This window comes from Dromaius novaehollandiae, chromosome 9, assembly GCF_036370855.1.
Source record: "Dromaius novaehollandiae isolate bDroNov1 chromosome 9, bDroNov1.hap1, whole genome shotgun sequence".
Classification (NCBI taxonomy): domain Eukaryota; kingdom Metazoa; phylum Chordata; class Aves; order Casuariiformes; family Dromaiidae; genus Dromaius; species Dromaius novaehollandiae.
This window is the reverse complement of record NC_088106.1, coordinates 2990001-3011449: the sequence shown is the minus strand read 5'-3', so window position 1 is coordinate 3011449 and position 21449 is coordinate 2990001. Positions and strand designations below refer to the sequence as shown.

The 21449-nt window shown below is 39.2% G+C and overlaps 1 protein-coding gene across 2 annotated transcripts in view; it reads right to left on the bottom strand.

Moving 5' to 3' along the window:
* Window positions 1-21449, bottom strand: part of RSRC1 (arginine and serine rich coiled-coil 1) — a 156400-nt gene that overhangs the window by 47421 nt on the left and 87530 nt on the right. For both annotated transcript variants that reach the window (XM_064516547.1, XM_064516548.1), the window contains one exon: window positions 14575-14626. In XM_064516547.1, coding sequence (XP_064372617.1) covers window positions 14575-14626 — 52 coding nt within the window. The remainder of the gene's footprint in view (window positions 1-14574; window positions 14627-21449) is intronic.

Sequence of the window (21449 nt, the reverse complement as noted above, 5' to 3'; positions counted from 1 at the left end):
AACGTGGATTGCTGAAGATACCTGCTTTCCGGCAAAGCAAGGGCATACTTGTTACTACTACCTTTATCACATGCCTTTTGGTACAGAGCACTTTCTAATTAGATTGTAAAGGGTAAGTGAGAAAAGCTTGGATAGCTAAAACTGAAAACAACCTGTCAAAATACTATTACTTATGGCATTTAAAAAGATAAAACAAAGCCATCATAAAAGTTTACCTTAAACTCAACTTTTCCAGAACATCTGCATAGGCAGGAGATACTACTATAAACAAACTCTTTCAAAATAATCAATGTAACTGAGCAACCCCTCCAGTAGAATTCCTTTTTTTAAAAAAAATACAGATATTAAAATGTCATAAAACAAAAAAGTACAAATTATAGGAAAAAAACAGCCTTTTCCTGTAGAGAGCCTTACTAACAGCCCCATAAGTATGTCAGTACCTCCTCGTCACACAAGTTCCTATTAAATGACAGGCAGCCATCCGTAGAAAAAGCCTAAGACAACGGTACTGCGGGGGGAAAACCATTTTTGTAAAACATCCACTACTATATTTTAAGATTTATTCAGTCGACACCTCATAATCATCTCTAAATCTAATGGGACATAAATGCATTTCATCACAGATGAAAATCTTCGGCGACTGCTAAAATGAAAATCAAAAAATTATTACAATCTAGTAGTTTGGCTTGCAGCACGCATTAATCAGAAATCATAATAAATCCACATGCTTCGTTAGACAGCACATTAGTCAAACAGTTTTGTATGATAACGACATTGACTAATGGGCTCAGAGTTAGAAGGGTCAATCATAAACTCATCAAATGCTTCATTTAATTTCTTAATTTGGACAAACACAATTTGTTTATGGGAAAGATATCAGGTGTTCTTGAATGAATAATGGCTATGAAACCAAACTCCATTAATCAGCTCTTGATTACAAATGACTCAGAGATTGTTTGTTCTAATTTCATTCATTTGGGTCAACAAAGAAAACATGAGCAAACGAAACCGTTCGGAAAAAATAGTATGCTTATTTCTCCATATTTAATAAAGTCGAGATAAATATTCTTTCAATAATTGCAACACAAGCATTTTACTACCCCATTAAATTTCATTCTTCATTCAAGTGAAAAAAATTAATATATGCAATTTCTAAGAAGATCTCGTAGGCATGAAGCCAGAACTGGAGGTGCTCGACAAGGGCACCTCTGCGTGCAGAGCAACGTGCCTGCGTTTCAAACGCTCCCGAAAGGGCAAATTGGAAGAACACAAAACGGGCACTTTTTGATTTCCACTTCCTGTGAAATACGTCAAGAAAATGATGCAATTTAACCCTCCCCTTCAACAAGCAGGCAAGTGAGCATCTTTGATTAAATGTCTGCCTTTTCCTGTGAGTGTTTAAGTTTCCTTAAGCACTATAAGGAAAATAATTTTGCCTTTCTGTTGGTTCTTATATCCCAATTCCTTTTTATCCATTTCAAAAGGATTGGGTATCATTACATCTGCAGCTCAGGTGCATTTGCTTCACGCATAGCAATGTGTATTTCTGGGCAAAACTTCAAGTAAAAATCTGAAATTCCTTCCCAGTTGAAAAACAACAGAAGTTAGAAGTTGCAATTAGTACCCTGATGTGAGCCTGGAGCTGAAGGGGCAACGAGGGGGACGGGGCAACGCACGGGCCCCGGGACACGGGCTCTGTACCTGCTCCGTCACCGACCACTTGCCTGACCTCTGGGAAATCACTGAACCGCTCGGAGAGCTTCCCTGCCTCAGAAGAATACGATGATATAAAACCCATTAATGGACGGGGAGTATTTATGTATTAAGGTATGGGGTGCCTTGGGAATGGCTACAAGCTGGAGCACGAGACACGGCGAGGCCTGCCGTGATCGCCCGCACGCTCGGGAGCTTGCAGGGAGCATCTTCACGGCCACGAGAAGGAACGAGGGCATCCTCTTCCTCCTCCTCTTCTTCCTCCCTTCAGCCAGCTGAGTGACAGATCCTGGCAACCTTCACATCTGGAAATTAGACGGAAAGGCCCCGAACGTTTAAACACGCAATTCGTGCCCATCAGCAAGAGACGGCAGTGCCGAGCAGATTGAGCATTTTAAAACCCTTTTCTGGGCACACATGCTACAAAACCCAGCCAAGCCCTCTTCGCTTTCGCTTCTTGTGGAAAATCTAAGCTGAAGGGTGGTAAACAGCCAGAGAGTCGCAGGGCACACTGTCATGAGTTATTTTAGGGGCACGCGTTCCGAAAGCAGGTACCTATACAGAGGCGAGGGGGAACCGGATCATGGTAAATACGGGAAATAAACATTTTTCTATCAATACTAAGGCAATGCAATGTTTCCCAAAAGGCGTGCTAAAATACAAAATATCCGCACAGCCACATATGGTTTCTGCAGCCAAAATAGTGCATAATTAAATTACTGGGCAAAGTTGCTAAATATGAACAGATATAAAACTTAAGCTAACTGAAAAATTGTCTTTGACTTAAGATCAATAGCAGGACTGCAAGATTCATCTGCACATAATTAGCACACATATTTGCATCAAAATCACGTATACCATATGCTACAATATTACTGAAAAATCCCATTAGTTATAATGTAAGCATGAGATACTTTTGTTTCTTGGTAGCACAAAAACAGGGCTCTTATAAAAATGTAACTAAAAGTAGAAATTCTAAAAGCTTTAGGATTATTTCTAAAAGCAATAATGTTCATTAACCAACAGAGTTACTGTAACGTCTGCTTATAGGTTCTGTCTCAAATATGACAGGCCTATTTATATCAAACACTGACATTCACTAATATTTTTGGGGGGGTACTTTTGAGCAACTACTCATTAGCTTCTTGAACTAGAAGAACAAATACATTGAAAACTATTTTACAAAAATGGTTCAGAGTATTCTTTTTTATCTAAGAACCTAAAATAGGTTCATGAAATGAATGGCTTTTAGACACCAGTACAATGGCATTATAACTGCCATAATTTAATTATTTCGTTTCAAATACATTTCATTCTCACACCATATTTGTTTAATTCAAATTCCATATTTTCCCAGCAAACTTTAAAATGAAGTTGAAGGAATTATTGAAGGAAATATTGATTATTCAAGTGTTTACTCAGTCAGCAATGACAGAAAACAGATGCACTTCAAAATCATGTATGCCTAAGGACAAGACCATTAATATGCTCAAAAAAATTACTCGGAGTAATGATTTCTTAAAATAGTTGTAAGCTTTGCATGCAGGAAGTATTACTCTTTTAGTAGCCTAATGAGACTATGTAACTTTGCCAACAAATTAAGAGCAAGTAATGTATGAATAAAAATATTTAATGTCTAGCTGTATAAGCACTTATGCCTAGCTATACAGCTCACTGCTACAGACTATCCAGGTGAATTCAAGCCCTTTATGCATCTTTATAGAATCCAATCTTAGTGACCTCTGGTTCTGATAAAACACAATATAATTACCTATCAAATTTATTCTAACATACATTTTTTGAATTTGTTATTATTTACTACTTTTGTTACAATTATTAATAGAGCTCTGGCTTAGTTCCAAACACAGAGTCTGTGTGCATTAAAATATGCTAATCCAGCTCATCACAGGTCAGAGTCATGGCAAAAAATAGGTGTGCTTATCTTGCTTCCAAATATCAGTCACCGTCTAGTTTTTCCTATTGCTTTGGGACTAACATAATGTTGCATATGCAATTACACCTGAAATGCTCTGGTTAAGACTCTAAGACCATAAAATGCAGAAATTAAGGACTATCATTCCCACAATTATGTATTTAAACGTCCAGACTTTACTGCATCTTACCACCCACCATTACATCTGATCAGCACTGTGACTGATCAGAAACTGCAGAAACCAGGACGACTACCTAAAATACAGCTACCCATATTGCAGACGTCAATAGTTCGGTGAAATAAAATCCACCCAAGGAACTCTAGCAAAAAAATGGTTTTAGGACTCCAGAAACAGCATGGGGGATATAGTAGGGCTGTTCACCATCTCAGCAGAGATGACTGTCACCAAAAGCAGAGTAGCTAACACAGAGACAACGATGGCAGTAACTCCAAGACAGGCAACAACCACGTCTGAGATCTACACAAAGTGAATCTTCCCCCTTGAAGGCTGCGCATGCGTTTACTCTTTTAGAGCCCTAGACAAAGTAGTAGGAAAGCGGTAGAGAGCACAATTTGTGCAAGCAGGTGATAAGCTCTATCAAGACAGGCCAGGGAACAGTTAAATCCTTCTTTAAGAAAACCAGAAACAGTCCAAGGTTTCAGAAAAGGAGGTAACAAGAAACTTCTAAGAGGAAAAAAAGCCCTTTCGCATTATAAATTAGTCTGGCTGAAGTTTTCCTGCAGTGAATCAAAGTAGCTTCTGCTTCTGCCAACGAGCTCCTCTCGGCAGAGGTTAACCAGTACCCGTAGGAGACAGAGAGAACGGTTCTGCTCACACCACGACACTGCGAGACTGTCAGAAAGAACTGGCAACATGATGGGAAGTTCAGCTTAGAAATCAAACAGCTTCAAAAAACAATACTAGTACGCCAACTTGGAGTGATTAATATTAATCAGGCTTGTCTTCTCCTCAGTCCTGAGGGCTCTGGGAATTACTAGATACAAAGGCAGGAACCACAATCAAGTCAGGAAGGCATCTGATATGGATTCAAAGCTCATGCATCCTAATGAACACAGTATAATTTTCTTTCTTTTCTTTTAAGCATCTATTTCAAATACATTTTTGAGAAGAACATTTCATTCTGGAAATCTCTGTATCCTGCACAGTTTGTTCCAAAGTGCCCTTTCTGCTGATGTTGTCAACTAAATTATTTTGGACGCTTGGAAATCTGTTGATTGAGTAGGAATAAGCAGTTGACCTAGAAACTCTGCGAGCAACAGCAAGAGAATTGGGTTCAATATCTCCATAACTAAAGGACTTTCCTAAATAAGCTAATTTTCAGAGGATAAAACCTCCTATTTTTAAATACGCACCTACAACAGAAAGATATACTATGAAAACATTTGAGGCCACAGACAGACCGAAAGCACTCTGGACTGATCACGTACATCTGCCGCAATGATACTGTCTTTGAACTGAATAGACGAAGACATAAAAACTAAGCATCCTACCAACAGAGTTGTGAAGTAATCTATAGGGTACAGAGATAGGATTATAGAGGGAAGAGGAAACATCCAGATCCTTACAAGAAGGATGTACTCACAGAAGTCCAGAAGATCACTTTCCCTGGAGCTCTGCAAAGCCAAACGACCATTTGCTCCACGGCTCATGAAAGAGCGCGAGATGGCCGCAAAGAGAGCGATGAGACTGCCCAGCCTGGGTGATTCAGTACGCATTGCAAGTGTAATTCCAGCTCGTACGCCTCCGAAACAATTTTTTCATTTTTTTTCCAAAAGATGTGATCTTTCATTAGCCTATTCATTAGGCAACTCTTGCTTCAAAGCTCAAGTTGAGTCAATTCTTTCCTCAGGCAACCTCCAAAGGGAATTCCATGCTACAAGCTATTTTCAGTAACTCCAGAAAAAATCCAAAAGAACTTGCTGTAGGTTAAATTGCGAGAATGACAATTAGTGATGAAAAATAAAGTGCCCTACTAGCTGAAGGGGGTCTCCTCTGGTAGGTTTTTTCTTAAGTTTCTGCTTGATCTCCTGCAGAAAAGTACTTACGAAGGACTTCATTTTCACTCTGGGGGTTAGTGGAGCAATGCAAACAGAAGAAACCGAAATGCTGCGAGTGAAACCCACAGATGTGGTTTCTTTCCTGTGTCAGGGTAGCTGCGTGCACAGTTTAGCTCCTCTAATGGTCTGAGAGAGGTGGGGGCCATACACAGACCACCTAGTAAAGCCTCTACAGGTTGGCTCAAAGCATTTGGAAAGACAGAAGAGGAAAAACATTAGGCTGAGGAACATAACTGAAATTTGAACCAGCTAAATATGTATTTCAAGTACCAACACACAGCCTGTTTAGCCTCTTTTTGCAGAAAAAGAGATAATTACCTTAAAATTTGAAGAACTCTCCCTATCTAGGGAATACGGTGATGGCAGTATGGAACAAAATCCATGAAGTGAGTTCTACTGCTGATTTTGGAGCACTCTGCTAGATTTTCAAACATACTATCACACAGTAGCACCTACACCACCGCCACGAGGTTGGGACCAGATGGCTTCTGCTATGTGCAGCGTGCCTCAGGTGCTTCCAGAACAATTATGCTATTATTTCCCTGCCTCGTTTCCCTTCATTTTTCTCTCAAGTGCTCAGTCTCACTCAAGCTTTCTATATCACTTGCTCACATGAAGAATACAGGGAAGCAAAACAGCAAACCCTTCTATCCCTGACCAAACCTCAGCCCTACAGTGAAGAGATAACACGGAAAGAGCATTAAAACAGCAAAGGCATTCAGGGAGAAGAAACACAAATGGCAACTACTGGGGGCTAAAAGCAATTAATGCTGGTAGCTGAAACCACAGCAGCAATGGGAATGACCTCCCAACAGCGAGCTTCACAACTCCAGTCTGAAATTATTAATCCTTTTTTTTCCTTGTCTTCAATGTTTTAGCAGTTCATCCTTAGTAACAGAGCAGCAGAATATGAACTTGAAGAATATGAACCTTGGAGAGTTGTTACGTGCAGTATAACAAAATCCAGGCCCCGGATCCTGCACCTGAGTCCATTAGGAGTAAGGGAGCAGGTGCTCTTCAACACCAAATGCTTGCTGAAAGCAGCCAAAGCGACCAAGTTAGCCGTGCTGGGACAGGGACGAGCTATGTGAAGGAGCACCGATGTGACTGACACCCCTCGCCACACGCCGTGTCCTGGCCCCGGGGCTGCCGGGAAGGCGGCCGCAGCGCAGCAGCCCAGCTCCCGAGGAGGTGCTCGGACCTTGCTCTTGCAGGCGCCCGTAGAGGTGGAGCCCCGTCTTGCTTGCTTACGGGGAGCTTTTCATTAGAAACAGATTCCAATTAATTCAGATTCTCAACTTAGCTCAAGAAAAGCTGCACAAAACATCTTTCAAAAAAATCTTGAGAGCTTCACATCAGTACTTCGCTTACTGAACTATTTGTTCTCCATCTGACATCTTTGCTCACAAAAGTGAGAAAGTTTTATAAATGGAAATAAAATTCAATTATCCAAAGTGTCAATAGACACTACTCAAAACAACAGTTTGAAACTGATAGAAATAAGAATTTCATAATAACTCAAACTGGGAATATCCACGTACTCACTATACTAACCTCTTTCAGTTTTCAACAACTCTTAAGTTTGCTAAGATGTATTTCAGATTCTTACAATATCTAGAGGAAATATTACTGAAAATACTATCTTACACATTTTCCACTAAATAGGTAACTTATGTTAGGTACTCTTACATCCTTTGTGCATACACGCCATCACATTTTTAACAATCCTTCTGAACTTGTCTGCTTATTAGAAATTCAGTATAAGGATATCAAATTTCCAGTGGAAAGAACACAAGCAACATACTTAAAAATATGAAAGCCATAGCCAAAATAAGTCAGTAAATGTTTATAAAATTTATTTTTAAATAAGTACCAGTAAAAAAAAGTTTTCATACTTATTGCCACCTGCCTGCCTTACTACTTTGCATAGCTAGAAAAAAGCAAAATAGAGGCCATCCTATTTAACTAAACAGTTTTTATTAAAGTAAAAGAAAAGCAAGAATCTATGAAGTAGCAAGTGATCCTATTAGTTCCACCAGACTAAAATCATACAGTCTACGTATGTGGTCCTTTCGGCCACATCTGTTATGAGCCATTTTGATACCAGAAAGTAGAGAATATTTGACTGTGTATTTATTAGGCGACATGAGCACAAATTAGGATTTTTCTCCCCAAAAGAATGCATTACAACGGCTACGTAAAAAGATATGCAATAAATGTTATTACACACTTGCTTTTTCACAACAGCTAAAGCCAAAGTACCTGTTATATTCCATTATTTTCTCTTTAAAGAATATGTAAAAGTGTAATAAAGAAGCATGGTACAAAATTAAACAAGGCAATCTGATAGTATAATTAGAAGATAATGAGTTAAATATTCACTATCCAGAATTGCTGTCAAACAGATCTGATAAACGTTAAATGCTTATGCTTTCTATTCATCAGTTTTTACCATATATTGCTAATGTCATATTAGTATCTCAATTCTGAAGTCTCCTTTAACTTAACTCGATCAAGAATTCTTTCCACAAAAATGCTCTATTCTTGAACGCTCTTTCACCAATAGATTGAAATGCAGATTCCCAAAATAGATCAGTCACTTATTTCAACTCTAGACCTTTGAAAATCCAGATCAATTGCCTTTTGTAATCGTCTTTATATGGAGAGTAAGAAACTTCTACTTATCACTAGAGAACATTTTTCATTTGGTAAGAGTAGTAAGACTGACAGTTCAAAACATCCATATGCTACTTCCTATCGATACATTTACACTCAGAATATACATACGGATTTTAAACTTTATGAGAAAACATGGATGCCTTGTAACAACTTTTGGCACAAATAACTGGCTTTGAAGTTTTGAAGTTTTCTATTATTTTTTTCAGTTTGATTAAGACAGGATTCTAGCCTTGAAAACTTTTTTCTTAAAATTAGTGAAAAGAGCGAGCAAGTTTTTAATGCACAAACAAGCCCGAAGCTTAGGTGCCTCTCTGCCGCTCAGTAATGAAGTCTGGGAAAGAAATCACAGACACCCAAGTGGTTTGGCAACGGTAAGTGACAGAAGCTCTGCTAAATCCTCTGTTTACACTGGGGATTAGCCGAGTGGATTGTGCGCGGCAAACTGAGCTGTCCATGGTCAAGGGAAGCTGCTCCCCGGCAGCCCGTGGGGCACCGCCACAAAGCCCGGTCCTGGTAGGAAGTGACCCAGAAACGTATCCCTGCGAAGGATTTACACAAAGCCAGTCTGCCTCATAGAAACTCCATATGACCATTAACTGGCCTGCAAGGCCTGCCAGGAGGCCTAATTACAGGTCTACAGAGCCCACTAACAAAAGCTGAAGAGCTTTAGCCTAGGGATGATCTGCTTTATACTGACTTGAGAGAGTCCATATAGAGTGACAAAAAGAAAGAGGTTTAGCTTTAAAATTCTCCCGAGACACAAAGCATTGTAGCTCAGTCTGCAAGGCCCACATGCAACATACTTCAGATAGGCTTAAACATACCACCCTCTCAAAATTAACATTCAACTATTGCCTGCTTAACATCTGCTCAAACGTGGCAAGTTGCTGTGATACTGTCAGACGATGCTAAAAAGGCTTTCTTGTATCCAAATATTAAGAAGGATAAAGTAAATAAAGTCATGCAAATACAAATTTATGGCTGAGACCAATAACTTCTACTGAACGACGGTTTTTATAAACCAAAAATCAGCCTCCTTGGCAATTAAAGTGAAGTGCTTTCGCATCTCCAAATATTACCCTGTTTAATCAGAACAAAGATACTGACATTAATTTATACTAACAAAGAAAACAATTACTTAAACCGTATAGCAAAATCAGCACAAACTAAGAACACGGAGACAAAACTTATTGGCAGCGATATATTACCAGAATATAAAAATGGCCATGTTCCCCGCAGCCCTGCACAACTACAGGGGAATATGCAATATTTGAGCAGCTCTCCCCCAAAGAGGACTCCCATCCCCCAAAGGCACCAGTAAGAAACAAACCCATTTTTTTAAAGTCTGTTTTACTAATTCTGTCTTTTGGCTTTCAGAGAAATTGGTTGGTATTTCCTCAATGAATATCTAAGTTGGCTTCTAGAAACATTTTCCCCACACTGAACATCTCTCCAGTTGCTCCGGGAGCTGCAGCTGATCAGTAGCCACTGGACATTCAGCTTCCCTGAGCTCAAGCATCTCTGGTGATGGAGAGATTAGTGAAGAATGAAGGAAGCCCAATAACGTATAATTAACTTTCATAAACTGCGGCTGCTGTACTAGAACAGGACTTGGAAAAGTCGAGATGGTGAAAGCATTTTCAAAACCTGTATCCTATAAATACATAACATTATGAATGTATTCAATACACAACTTCCCTTCTCTAGCTTAAAGCCACAGGGGTATTCAATTTCTACATTTTAAGCATAATTTCCACGTCAATAGACTGATGTGAAAAACTCCTACTCTCAATGAAAGATCACACAAGCATCTTCAGATTGAGAAGACAACCCTTACATGTAAATACTTCACTGAAACACCAGAAAAAGAGTAAAGCAAAACACGAATAATTTTATTTTTTTCTAACTTAACGTTCTTTTGGAAATCATATCCTTTATACAGTGCCTCTAATGACTCTTGTATATAGCTACTGCGGTTGTGGGCAGTATTGGGCACGAATATAGGGTTAGCTCTTTTACTAGCCTGATTCCCATGAATACAATACGACCAGCTTTTAGACCGAAATTTCCTATGCTTGGAGAAAGGTTGAGAATTCCCATTTTTAAATTTGAACAAAATATCCTCAGATATTCTGAACTCTAATAAAGCAAAGGCCAAAAGCCTTCTCTTAAAAAATAAGCACTTATTCTGCAAGAACTTAAAAGCTGACATCAAAACAATTTTCACTGGTTCAGGTACTGAGGTGAGTTTTAAACCCAGCTGTTTTCAATAATAAAGAGTTGCTCCCGAACAAGCTGAGGTGACATGACTATTTTCATTTCCCACCTAGACCTACCGACAAGGGACGTACCCCTCACACAGTTTTTGTGTAAACCTCTGGAAAATGCCTAAATGTATCACGGAACAATTCTGAGATAAGATGTTTACTGTATGAAGAATAAATAGTCATGGATCCAAAAAATCTAAAGAATTGTAAGCTTTCAAATGAATATATATGTATACATGTGTGTGTGTATGTATCTGAATATGTGTAATTTCTTTTTAAATCAGAAAGATATAGCCCCCAAAACAAAAACATGTGTTTGTAGTCTATTAATCTAAGCCTAAAGGAAAATGAGTTTACCTGAAGAGTGGCAATAAAAGTGGACACTCCGTATGCAAACGCAAGCAGAGGAGACCGCAGGCAGCGTAGATGAGGGTAGCAGTTTCCAACGTAATGCCAACTGATGGCAGGTGACCTACCACCCTTCCAAAGGTATGTTTAATGACATTAGTCAATATAAGTCATGAAAGCTACATTCTAACACCATTTCCAACAACTGTGATGAAAATTAACTTCAGTTCAACAGAGATGTATTGCAAACTTGTATTAATTACAGACAATTTTCTCAAAATGAAGCAAGGTCCAATAGAACAGTAACTCAGCTTTGCCAAATGTACACATGAACTTATATTCCACTTGTTCTCTTTCCTTTTCAAATACAGACAAAATCACAGAAGGGTTGAGGTTGGAAGGGACCTCTGCAGATCATCAAGTCCAACTGCCCCGCTACAGCAGGGTCACTGGGCACGTTGCCCAGGATTGTGTCCAGACAGCTTTTGAATATCTCCAAGGAAGGAGACAAAGGATAGACAAAGGATACATTGAAATTTAGACTATGTGATGGGGCTAAGCAAAAGAGGAACCTAGTTAGTAAAATAAATTAATCCAAAGTATTATGAGTCTATGGTGAATAGCCGACTATAAACTTAAATAGTATATAAATATAATCCTGGGAGAGGCTATAAGCAAGCTACAAAACCCATCAGATAGCTTGAAGTTACAGTCAAACTGCTCTTACAACAAACATTGGTATTTTATAGAGAAATAACTTTAAGCTTAAGCATCTTAATATTTAATATATTTTGTAATCTTACACAGTTAAGGTGCTGCTGTGCTATATTTCTGTTCTGCTTATCTGAAGGCATTTTCAGTATATTAAGAAGCAAAATATTTGCTAAATAAGTCAAGTAACCTTTTCTAGTTAATACTTTCAAAGTATAGTAAGATAGAGAAATCTTCAGAAGAAAACGAGCAAATATATTTGAATACAAACAATGTAAGAAAATGTTAGATTAATTTGAGATATTAATAAAAAGAAATGTCATGGAAAAGGAAGCGTGAGAGGCCAACACAACAGCACTTCTATAGAGGTGAACAAAGACGGGACCTTCCCAAAGGCTTCTCCAACACTCGTTGGTAATTTTGAGCTGTTATAGAAAATAAAACTGTTCTGTTTGTCCATGCCACAGAAAGGAGAACAGTGTTATCAGCAATCATTAAAACTTAGACAAAACATTTTGAACGTGGCACAAGTTTTTTTCCACAATTATTGGAACGAAGCATTTCCTATAACATGCACCGCCAGATATTCTACAAGTTACTTCACAAGTTTGACGTGTATCTTGTACTCAACACTACATACAAAAAAAATTATCATCACTGAAGCACTGACTTAAAGTTACATTATATGCAAATAAGGCATTCAATACCATACTACAACAACTGTTAAACCACTGATTCTGAGCTTCTCAAAAAGATAACAAAACACACTTAAAATAATCATTTGTGGACAGTGGACTATAAATATTATTTAGCTATTATTCAACAAAACATATAAATACAAAAATAATAATACAAAAACATTGCTGAAAATCAAGTTAGAATCTAGTTCTAAAATGTTGAGTGATTATTATTCTGAAAAGTTAAACCAATAAGTTAGTATAGAAAGTAATGCCTTTAAAACAATTTTGTATTACAGGAATGAGAGCTATAATATGTTTCTGCTGAAAACATCTGCTCAGTAACATTCTGGCTTGGTTTTTTCTTTTCTTCTTTTTTTTTTTTTTTTTTTTTTTTAAACTTTAAGGTAAAGAAATGTGCTTATTTTGCAATGCATATACACACAAAAAAGAATATATGGAAAGAACACTATTAACATTGCCAGCAGTGCCCTTGCAGCAATTTAATAAAAATTCAATTTAATTAGTTAAAAACAGGACCGGGGGAGGGAGGAGACGATGATCTCATAAATGCATAAGATTACCAACACTTAAATAAAATCAGGAACAGAACTTTTTTCTATATTGGAAATGTTAAGAGAAACAAACAGATTACATCTCTTGAGTTATTTATGAACAGTTTGCACCTTCAATCTAAGTTTCAGAGTCCAATTGTGAAATTTTAAATTAAAAAGTGTCATAGGCATTTTAAATGTTTTTGGAAATTTCCGGGACCCAGGTCACAATGATATATAACTCATAGATATCTTTTATACATTTCCCAGGTGTTAAATTAAAAAATGAGGTGTGACAGATGTGAGTAGTATAAACAAATTGTGCTTTTTTTGGTCTGTGCTGTCACATCTATTTTATAATTATATACCTCAAAGATTTATTAAAAGTTATGGAGAACAATGAATGCATTTGAAGCTGTACAATATAAAAGGCTAGATGCATTTTTGAAAAAAAAAAACCCAGAAATATCAGAAGATGCATTTCCCTTTAAAACAAAAGCTTTCCAGAAGTGGGAAAAAAATAAAAGCTGATACTTCTTGGAAACTTTTGTTTCTAAATTAAGAATACATATATTAGAAACTAAGGCTGAGCTAAGGATCAGAAATTATTACAAACATGTTATTGCCACATGTATGAAATGCTGCAAATTTTCCTTTTTAGGGATAAACCGGCAAAGTTTTAATGGGAAAGTAAAAATAGGGAGTAGAAGGTATAGAAATTAATTAAGACTACAAACATCAATACAGGCTAACATTTTAGAGGATTAAATTATTATTTTTAATGATTTTAAGACAACCAAAAGTATCTAAAGCACAGTTAGTGTGTTATGAATAAAGACATGTCCTATCAAAAATTCATTTGCCATATGTTTACAGTCACCACGATGCTCCTGCAGCGTAGGATTCTCGGGTGGCCCTAGACGCTCATCGCAGATGTGTGCTCTAAGGAGCATCGAAGCCCGTACAGCTCTTGTAAGGAAGGACTTGGGCGCTGGGTGAGGACACCCAGCATCGCACGGAGGAAAACGGACCCAACTGTCCCTTAAAGCTTTAAATCTGACACGAAGCTACAGGATTCCTCCAATTCTTACTTAAATTAAATTTTCAAAATTAAAAAGTTACTAACACACAGCATGCATAGCGCTTTTCTTCTCATTAGTTGTAGGCAAATATAACGCTGTGCAAAACGGGGAGGCTCTCTGCAGCCTGCCTGAGCCTCTCCAGGAGCTTGCTAGGCGTTTCTACTACCACCTCAAATACATACATATGTGGTAATTCAGTTTAATACTAATAAAAATAAAGGAAAACAAATTTTTGAGTATGCAAAGGCTCAGTAGCAGCAGCAAGAGGAAAAACACGCGAAGCCCAAAGACTAGTTCTCCAGCAGCAGACAATGAAAAATACTTATTTCCACCTGCTCAAAGCAATGTATTAAGTGCCAACAGAGATGTAGACCCATTCTGACTTAATTAGAAATTGAAGTGAGCTATGGAGAAAGGGACTCAACATTTGGCAAACCAAAGAGGATAAAACTCCCGCCTTGCCGGGTTTCGTTTCCCGACAGCGGGAAGCCACGTGAAGGGCGTAGTTTTAAGCGCAAGAGCCAGGCTTACCTGCCGCCTCGAGCACCAGCTGCAGCCTCGCCTTGGCCTGCTCCGCGGGCGTCTGCAACGACAGTGGGAAAGGCTGGTAACCAGCGGCGTGCCCCAAAGGCGAGGGACCCGGCCCCCCAGGAGCCCCCGGAAAGGCGCTCCGCAGCTCCCGCGCCACCCCGGTGACTGCGCGCCCAACCACCCGACCCTTCCAGCACGCCCAAACCCCCGCCTAACACGATTAACGTGGCTGCTTTTACACACTTCTGTTATCTGCTCCGATTACTTCCTCTCCTTTAGGTATTGATTTCTTTGCATCCGCGGGGCTGGGAAACGCGTAGCTGGCTGGGTAGGCGCTATCCCCAGGCACGTCTTACCGTGTCCAACGTGCTTGCCATCCCGCTGATTTTGAAGCCACTCAAATGTTTTCACAGTTAAATTTATACACAAACCCGTTTGTCACGGAGTTCAGAAGTTGATTATTTGCTTTAAGTTTCTGAAAACTTTGGGAGGTTTCTGCTCTGCACCAGAAACACCAGAGCAGGCCACGCTTTGAAGGCCGGCGGCAGAGTGTCCAGGGCGAGAGGCGGCTTCACGGCTGCCACCAGAGCCCAGCGCCCCGGCTGCTCCCCGCCGCTGCACGGCATCTTCTCCCGCAATTTTCAAGTCCCAGGTTTTTGGTGTCATTGCTCACCTCTAAAAACTCTTCCAGGCAAATACCACAACCAGAGTAATTTTTTCTGATGGTCAGTCTAAGTTTGCACCTTTCAGGCTTCACCCCTTTCGCCACGCAAGTATTATCCGAGGTGACCAGGCAAAGCCTGCTCTGGGGGGAAGCACCTTAGTCCTGAGCACTGAAATTAGCTTTCCTCAAAAGGTCCGTCAAGCAAAGACCTCTCAGCTTGCACTGTGCCTGGTACCACAGATTACCGGGGGATCGAGGCGATTGCCAGTGTATAAAATGGCCCAGGAGTCTGAAAAATGCAGTCAGAGCACTTCGGAGGGTGAGAGCTTGACAAAATTTTGAGTTTGAATGTCAGTCATACCACGTGCACAAGCACACGCACTTCCACCAAGTCATGACAAAAATACATTCTGCTTTTCAGGGAGCTGTTTCTTTGCTTTTTTAATCCTTTGTTTTACATCACCTCCACTCCTATTACGAGAGGCTACTTGACGGTGAAGAACAGTTTTATTTCTACCAGAAAAACGTAAAGACTGCTCGATTACTCCACAGCTGCTGGCAGACCCACAGGAGACCTCCATACAGATGTCTTCCCATTATCAATCAATAATCCCTGAACAACGGATGAGCAGTTCTTCTTAAATTAAGGTTATTGGCTTGGGTCCAGAAAGCACTTTCCCAACTGGTGGATTCCCAGCTGGATGAGGCCAATACTCCGAGAAAACGGGCACAGATGAATTCACACAAAAATCACCATTAGGACCCCTGAACAAGCCATTAGCAGCATGTGAGAAAGACCTGCTACTGGAGGTTGATACTGATGTAGAAGACTATTAAAGGACAAAATTGAGAGAGGCCCTCAGGAAACTGAAAAATGGTGAAATAATTGGTGCAGAACACACTACTGGAAGGATGTTTAACACAAGCTGCAAAACCACCTCTTGTACTTTCCATATGAGCTTTCCTTAAGCATAACCGAGAAGCAGAAGAATTCAAAACACTGTATTACAAAAATATATCCTTACAGTACCAACTGCCAAAGGTGACCAAAAAAACCAGGACAGGAATTCCACAGCAGGCATCCCATGAAACAGGGAGGTGCCTCAAGCATCCCTACCCACGCGTGCTGTGTCTTCCCAAAGGTGTCTGGGAACGTACTGCAGCTACGCTTTGGGTAACTGTGCTGCTCTGCGGGATATCATAACATGGAAGCAAAGCCAAACAAGACCACCTCTATCATAGAGCTGAATGGGGTATGTTTATATGAAACAAAAAAATAATCTATTGGATTTACCATAAGGTTGCTCATTTATCAGTAAGAGAAAGATTAAATACCTAGGCATTAATATCCCAAAACAGCAATTGGAAAACAGCTGACAGAATATATTATCTACAGGGAAAGATGTGCAATGACACTGAAACAATGCTAGATGACAAGCAAAAGATACAAAATGTAAAAGAAATATCATAAATTCAGAATGACCTACAGAAGTAGTGCTAGCGCGAAAACAAAACTTCCTATCTGGGCAGCATCATAGATATATATAATGGGATTCAAGATGGTGACCAGCTTATTTCATTATACAAGTACACAAAAAAAGAGTCTGCTGGAAAAACGTCTAATGTCATCAGCCATCAAACATCAAAGACGATGGCAGATTGGTTTAGCGCATGCTTTAAGATTGCCATTAGCATCATGTTCCTATGAAGACAGTTTGTATGTAAGACAGAAGTGGCAGATGACAGGAAAATGCAACCTTTTATTTTTAATCAAGTTTGCATTATTAAATGACTAAACAGTTTCTAATTGAGGTGTATATTCAAAGATATTCCTGTGATTAATAATTGCTATATTTCAAGCAAACATTTCATTATATGTATTCAATTTTTAATGCTAAATTCTTTAGGAACATGTAGCACATCCTTTTAAATTCGTATTTGTACACAGCAAGTCTCTTGTATTACATCACTAGACCTTCCGTAAATAGTATTTTTAATGAATTGTGCTAAAACCAGTGTCTCATAACTTTCAATTTGGTGCTTATTGTTAAAAAGCAAAACAAAACAAAACAAACCCCCCCCCCACACACACACAAGTTGCTAGCTCCCAATAGCTACCAGGAGCAAGTCATGTGCTCAATGGACAGCTTCAGACATGCCAAAGAAAATTTTGTGCCAGTGACATAATTTTACTATAAGAAGGCAATTGTTTTTATACCATCAGCATCATGTTTTGCTTTCAATAAAGATTCAATTGCAGTGGGGATTTGGCAATATATTTTTATGGAATTCATTAATAGGCTTGAAAGAAATGCTTCAGTTCAGCTACTAGATTTAAAAGTTAACATCAAAATCCTCCGCACTCTTTGGGATGCATGCTATACGTTTTTGATTGAGAAAGCAGTACTAAAGTGAAAACACTCAAGAACACCGGAAAAAAAAGATTTTTGTTTGAGAAATTAAGTTTAAAAACAGCCTCAAACTTCCATTTCAACTAATAACAGCAAATACTGCTTCGTAATGCATGTGGCTTTCATCAGCAAAGGCAAACATTACATCACCATGAGATTCAAGCAGCAATCATGATGAAATATTTTGAGTTGCAATGCTCTCTTGCCTAATTTTTAGGAATATGTGTAATTCATATAGGGTATACCACTCCAGTGTTTACTGTCTGTGGTAAAACTGGACTTGTTCAATTCCTCCTATTTATCACTAATGATACTGGTTGGGAATAGCTTAACTACAGGACTCATCTCTCTTACAACATCTCCAATAAAAAGCCTAGCAAACCTTAGTGTGACGGTGATCAATTTGCATGTATTTTACACAAATTTGTTTTATCTTTGCATTTGATAAATACAAACCCAGCAATCCCTAAAGCCTTCTACAACTCTGCTAATAGGTGTGAGTGACAGCCCCTAAGTGCCATGTTTTCTCTCTGCAAACGTGATTGACACTCCGTAGCTGTATCACACGTGCTGCCTGAAATTATAATTAAATGTTTTCCCTAGACTTGCAGAGGGGCTGTAGCATATCAGATTTGTTTAACAAATACAGAGCAAGCTCATAATTTAGGAGATTTTCCACTTCCTGATGCAAACCAGCATTTCCCCCAGACTCAGAACTGGCCTCTGTGCTATTACGTCAGAAAACTACGCAGCTGGAGATGCCCAAACTCGGCAATCCGGCTTGCGTGCACCAGCTGAAACGTCTTCGTGTTGCCTCCTCCTGCCCCGAGGAGAGCTGCGTGTCCAGGTCTCTTGCTGAAGATGACTCGGGGCCTGTTGCAGTGGCAGCAACGCGGTGCTTGTGCTCCTGCTCGTGTTTCACGGACGCGATCACCGCGACCACGCGTGGCAATGGAAAGAGCACCTGAGCCAGGGCTGTGTTCAGTACAGATCTCCTCAGGTGAGCTGCCATTGCCCTGGGTTTAAATGCCTGTTGATGCTGATGTACTCAGCAGAAATCCAGTCTAAAGAACAAAGCCAAAACAAGCTCGGCAGGTAAACGCTTACTAGATAACCCCACATAGGATTTCCAAAGCCAAGCAAATCCATCCTCCTGCTTGAATTCCAGCTTGCCATCCATTTCCTACAGGTATTTACCGAGCCTCGCCCAATGCCTGACAAACTAAAAAAAAGGTTCAGAAAAAGTATAACAACAAGAAGAAAGAGCAAGACACAAGTTGCCTGAAGGAAAGGCCCCGAAGTTACAGGAGCTGTTAACTGCACAGCGTACACGCAGATAAACGGGAAGCTCCAATACAAACCACTCCTGTTAGCATACTGCCTGAACAGCGTCCTCACTGGAGGAGAAACATCTCACGGATCTATTCAGTCTCGCCAAATACACCGATGCAGTAGTTTGGAAAGACAAATCAGCTGATGTCCAAGTCAAAAGCCTTAATTAAAAGTCCTGCATGAGAAAAGAAAAGTAGTAATTGGGGCGCCAAAGACAAACAAGACCACCTCTCGCAGGTACTAGCCATTACTACCTATTTCGCATTAAAAGGTAGGCTGGCTTTACAACTTCAGCCATGACCGGGAAAACATGCCGAATGACGGCATTCCAACAGACTTACGGGTAACGCGTTATCTAGGGGGACAGGAGACCGGGAGGCTTAACCAGAGCAAACCACAGCGCTCGGCATGGAACAGGGTAAAACGTAACGCTGATAAACACAAAATAACGTGTATTGGAGAGAACTTCTCACTCACCGCATCGTGTTCTCAAAGAACGGCATCAGTTCAGGAGAAACCAGTGTAGGCATCATTGCGGACAGCTAAACAGAGACCTCATGCATATCAGTAATGAGAAAAGACAGGGAAGAAATGAAAAAAAAATAAACAAAGAGGATAGATCTATAATTCCATTTTAATCTATTCCATAAGTCAGTGGCCTGCCCTCGTGTGAAATATTATACATCCCAGTTCTAGTAAATCTAGCTCAGCAGGAAAAGAGCAGGGAACCCCAACCCCGGCTATTGCTGAAACGGAGCCTGATCCGGTTCTGAAAAGGACCACGACATGTTTGCTTGGCATCGCTATGACCAGGCCTTTTCTGGTCCTCCTTTCATCACTGGGAGATGAAAAAGACAATAATTATAGAAGAAATCGAAAATAAAGAGACGTTATTTGTATATTTGTATTAAGGAATACCTCACAGGAGCATACAATATACAAAAAAAGGGACTGAGATGCTGTAAAGGTGGTCCTTCTCTTATATGAGGCAGAGGAAACAGAATGAATTTGAAAGGTGGCAAATTCAAAATTGATAGAGGAACGTTTTTTCCTCATAAAAATTTTTTGCCATAAAACATCAAGGAGAAGAATTCATAATATGAATCAGCAATTTACAAACAAAATAAGCATATCTGGGATTATTTGATTTAAACCCCTACTTTTTCAGACATAAATCAGCTTAAATAATTGGATATTAAAATGGTATTTCTGTCTAATTCGGTATTTCTTCTTTTTATGTGAAGAATCAGCAATACACTCAAACACAGGCTATAGTAATACCAGTGTTCTGACCTATTATGGGTCTACCTCCTCCAAAAACTGAATCTTTTGGAATTTATGTGGGAATTTGTAAATTAGGAAATTTCTATTCAACAAGATGATGTTTACTTTACAAATAAAAAAGGTTTTTTCCAGGCTCGCTCCCTGTCTTGAACTATCTTTCTATTATATACAGTAGGGAAACAACAGCAACAACAACAAAATATATATATATATATTTTTTTTTTACTACTAACGCGCTGATACACTAGCTGTATGAAAATGTTCAGTAGCTAACAATGAAGCAGATAAAAATGACACTATATTGACACTGCAGTTTTACATTCCTACTCTTACCAAGGACAGAGTTTGGAAAAGAAAATTGCAACAAAAATTTGAGGAACTGTCTGACAATCTCTAAGCAGCACAGTGGAGAGCTACAAGCAGTTATAAGCAGAAATCATTTTTCTATTGCAAAAACCCTATTATTTTCTTACTTTAGATAAATAGCCTAAAAAGGAACAGAAAGCATCTTAAGCTCAAGTAACTGCTCACATTCAATTTCCCCAAAATTTTATACTCTTTTACGGACCTCTGATCAACACACATTAGCTACAGTCTAATGCAAATTACTAAAATGTTCCATTACAGTATTTGAAATAGAAAGAAGCATAACAGAAATTTTGCTCTTTGATAATTGTATAGGACTGACATTTACGTGCAATGCACATGCATTATAACTGGAGAAAAATAATATAAAGCATGGAATAATAACAGTATCTGTCTATCAAACACACAGACACTTTTGGCCCTTTCGTAAAAAAACAACTGCAGCATGAGCAACATACTAAATAGGAAAGGGCAATCATTATCCAAAAAAAATAGAAGAGGAGCCAGAAAAGCCATTTTTCCCTTTAATATATGTAAAGGCCACAGAAAGAGTATGACTAATGATGAAGAGAAAAGTACAGCTTAACTAGCAATATATACACCATGCAGAAGAGATAATCGAGCAGGATCTACTTAGAGGAGGCAGCTCTCCCAGCTGCAGCCAGAGGAAAACATCTGCACCCTGGCAAAAAGCTCTGAAACTTTTCCGGGTGTACAGACAGCCCTGCTCATTCCAACTATTCCAGGATCGCCAAGTTATCAAAATTGGGAAGGAAAAGACAGCAAAAGGGCCTAACCATTAAAATTCGGAGCCCTGA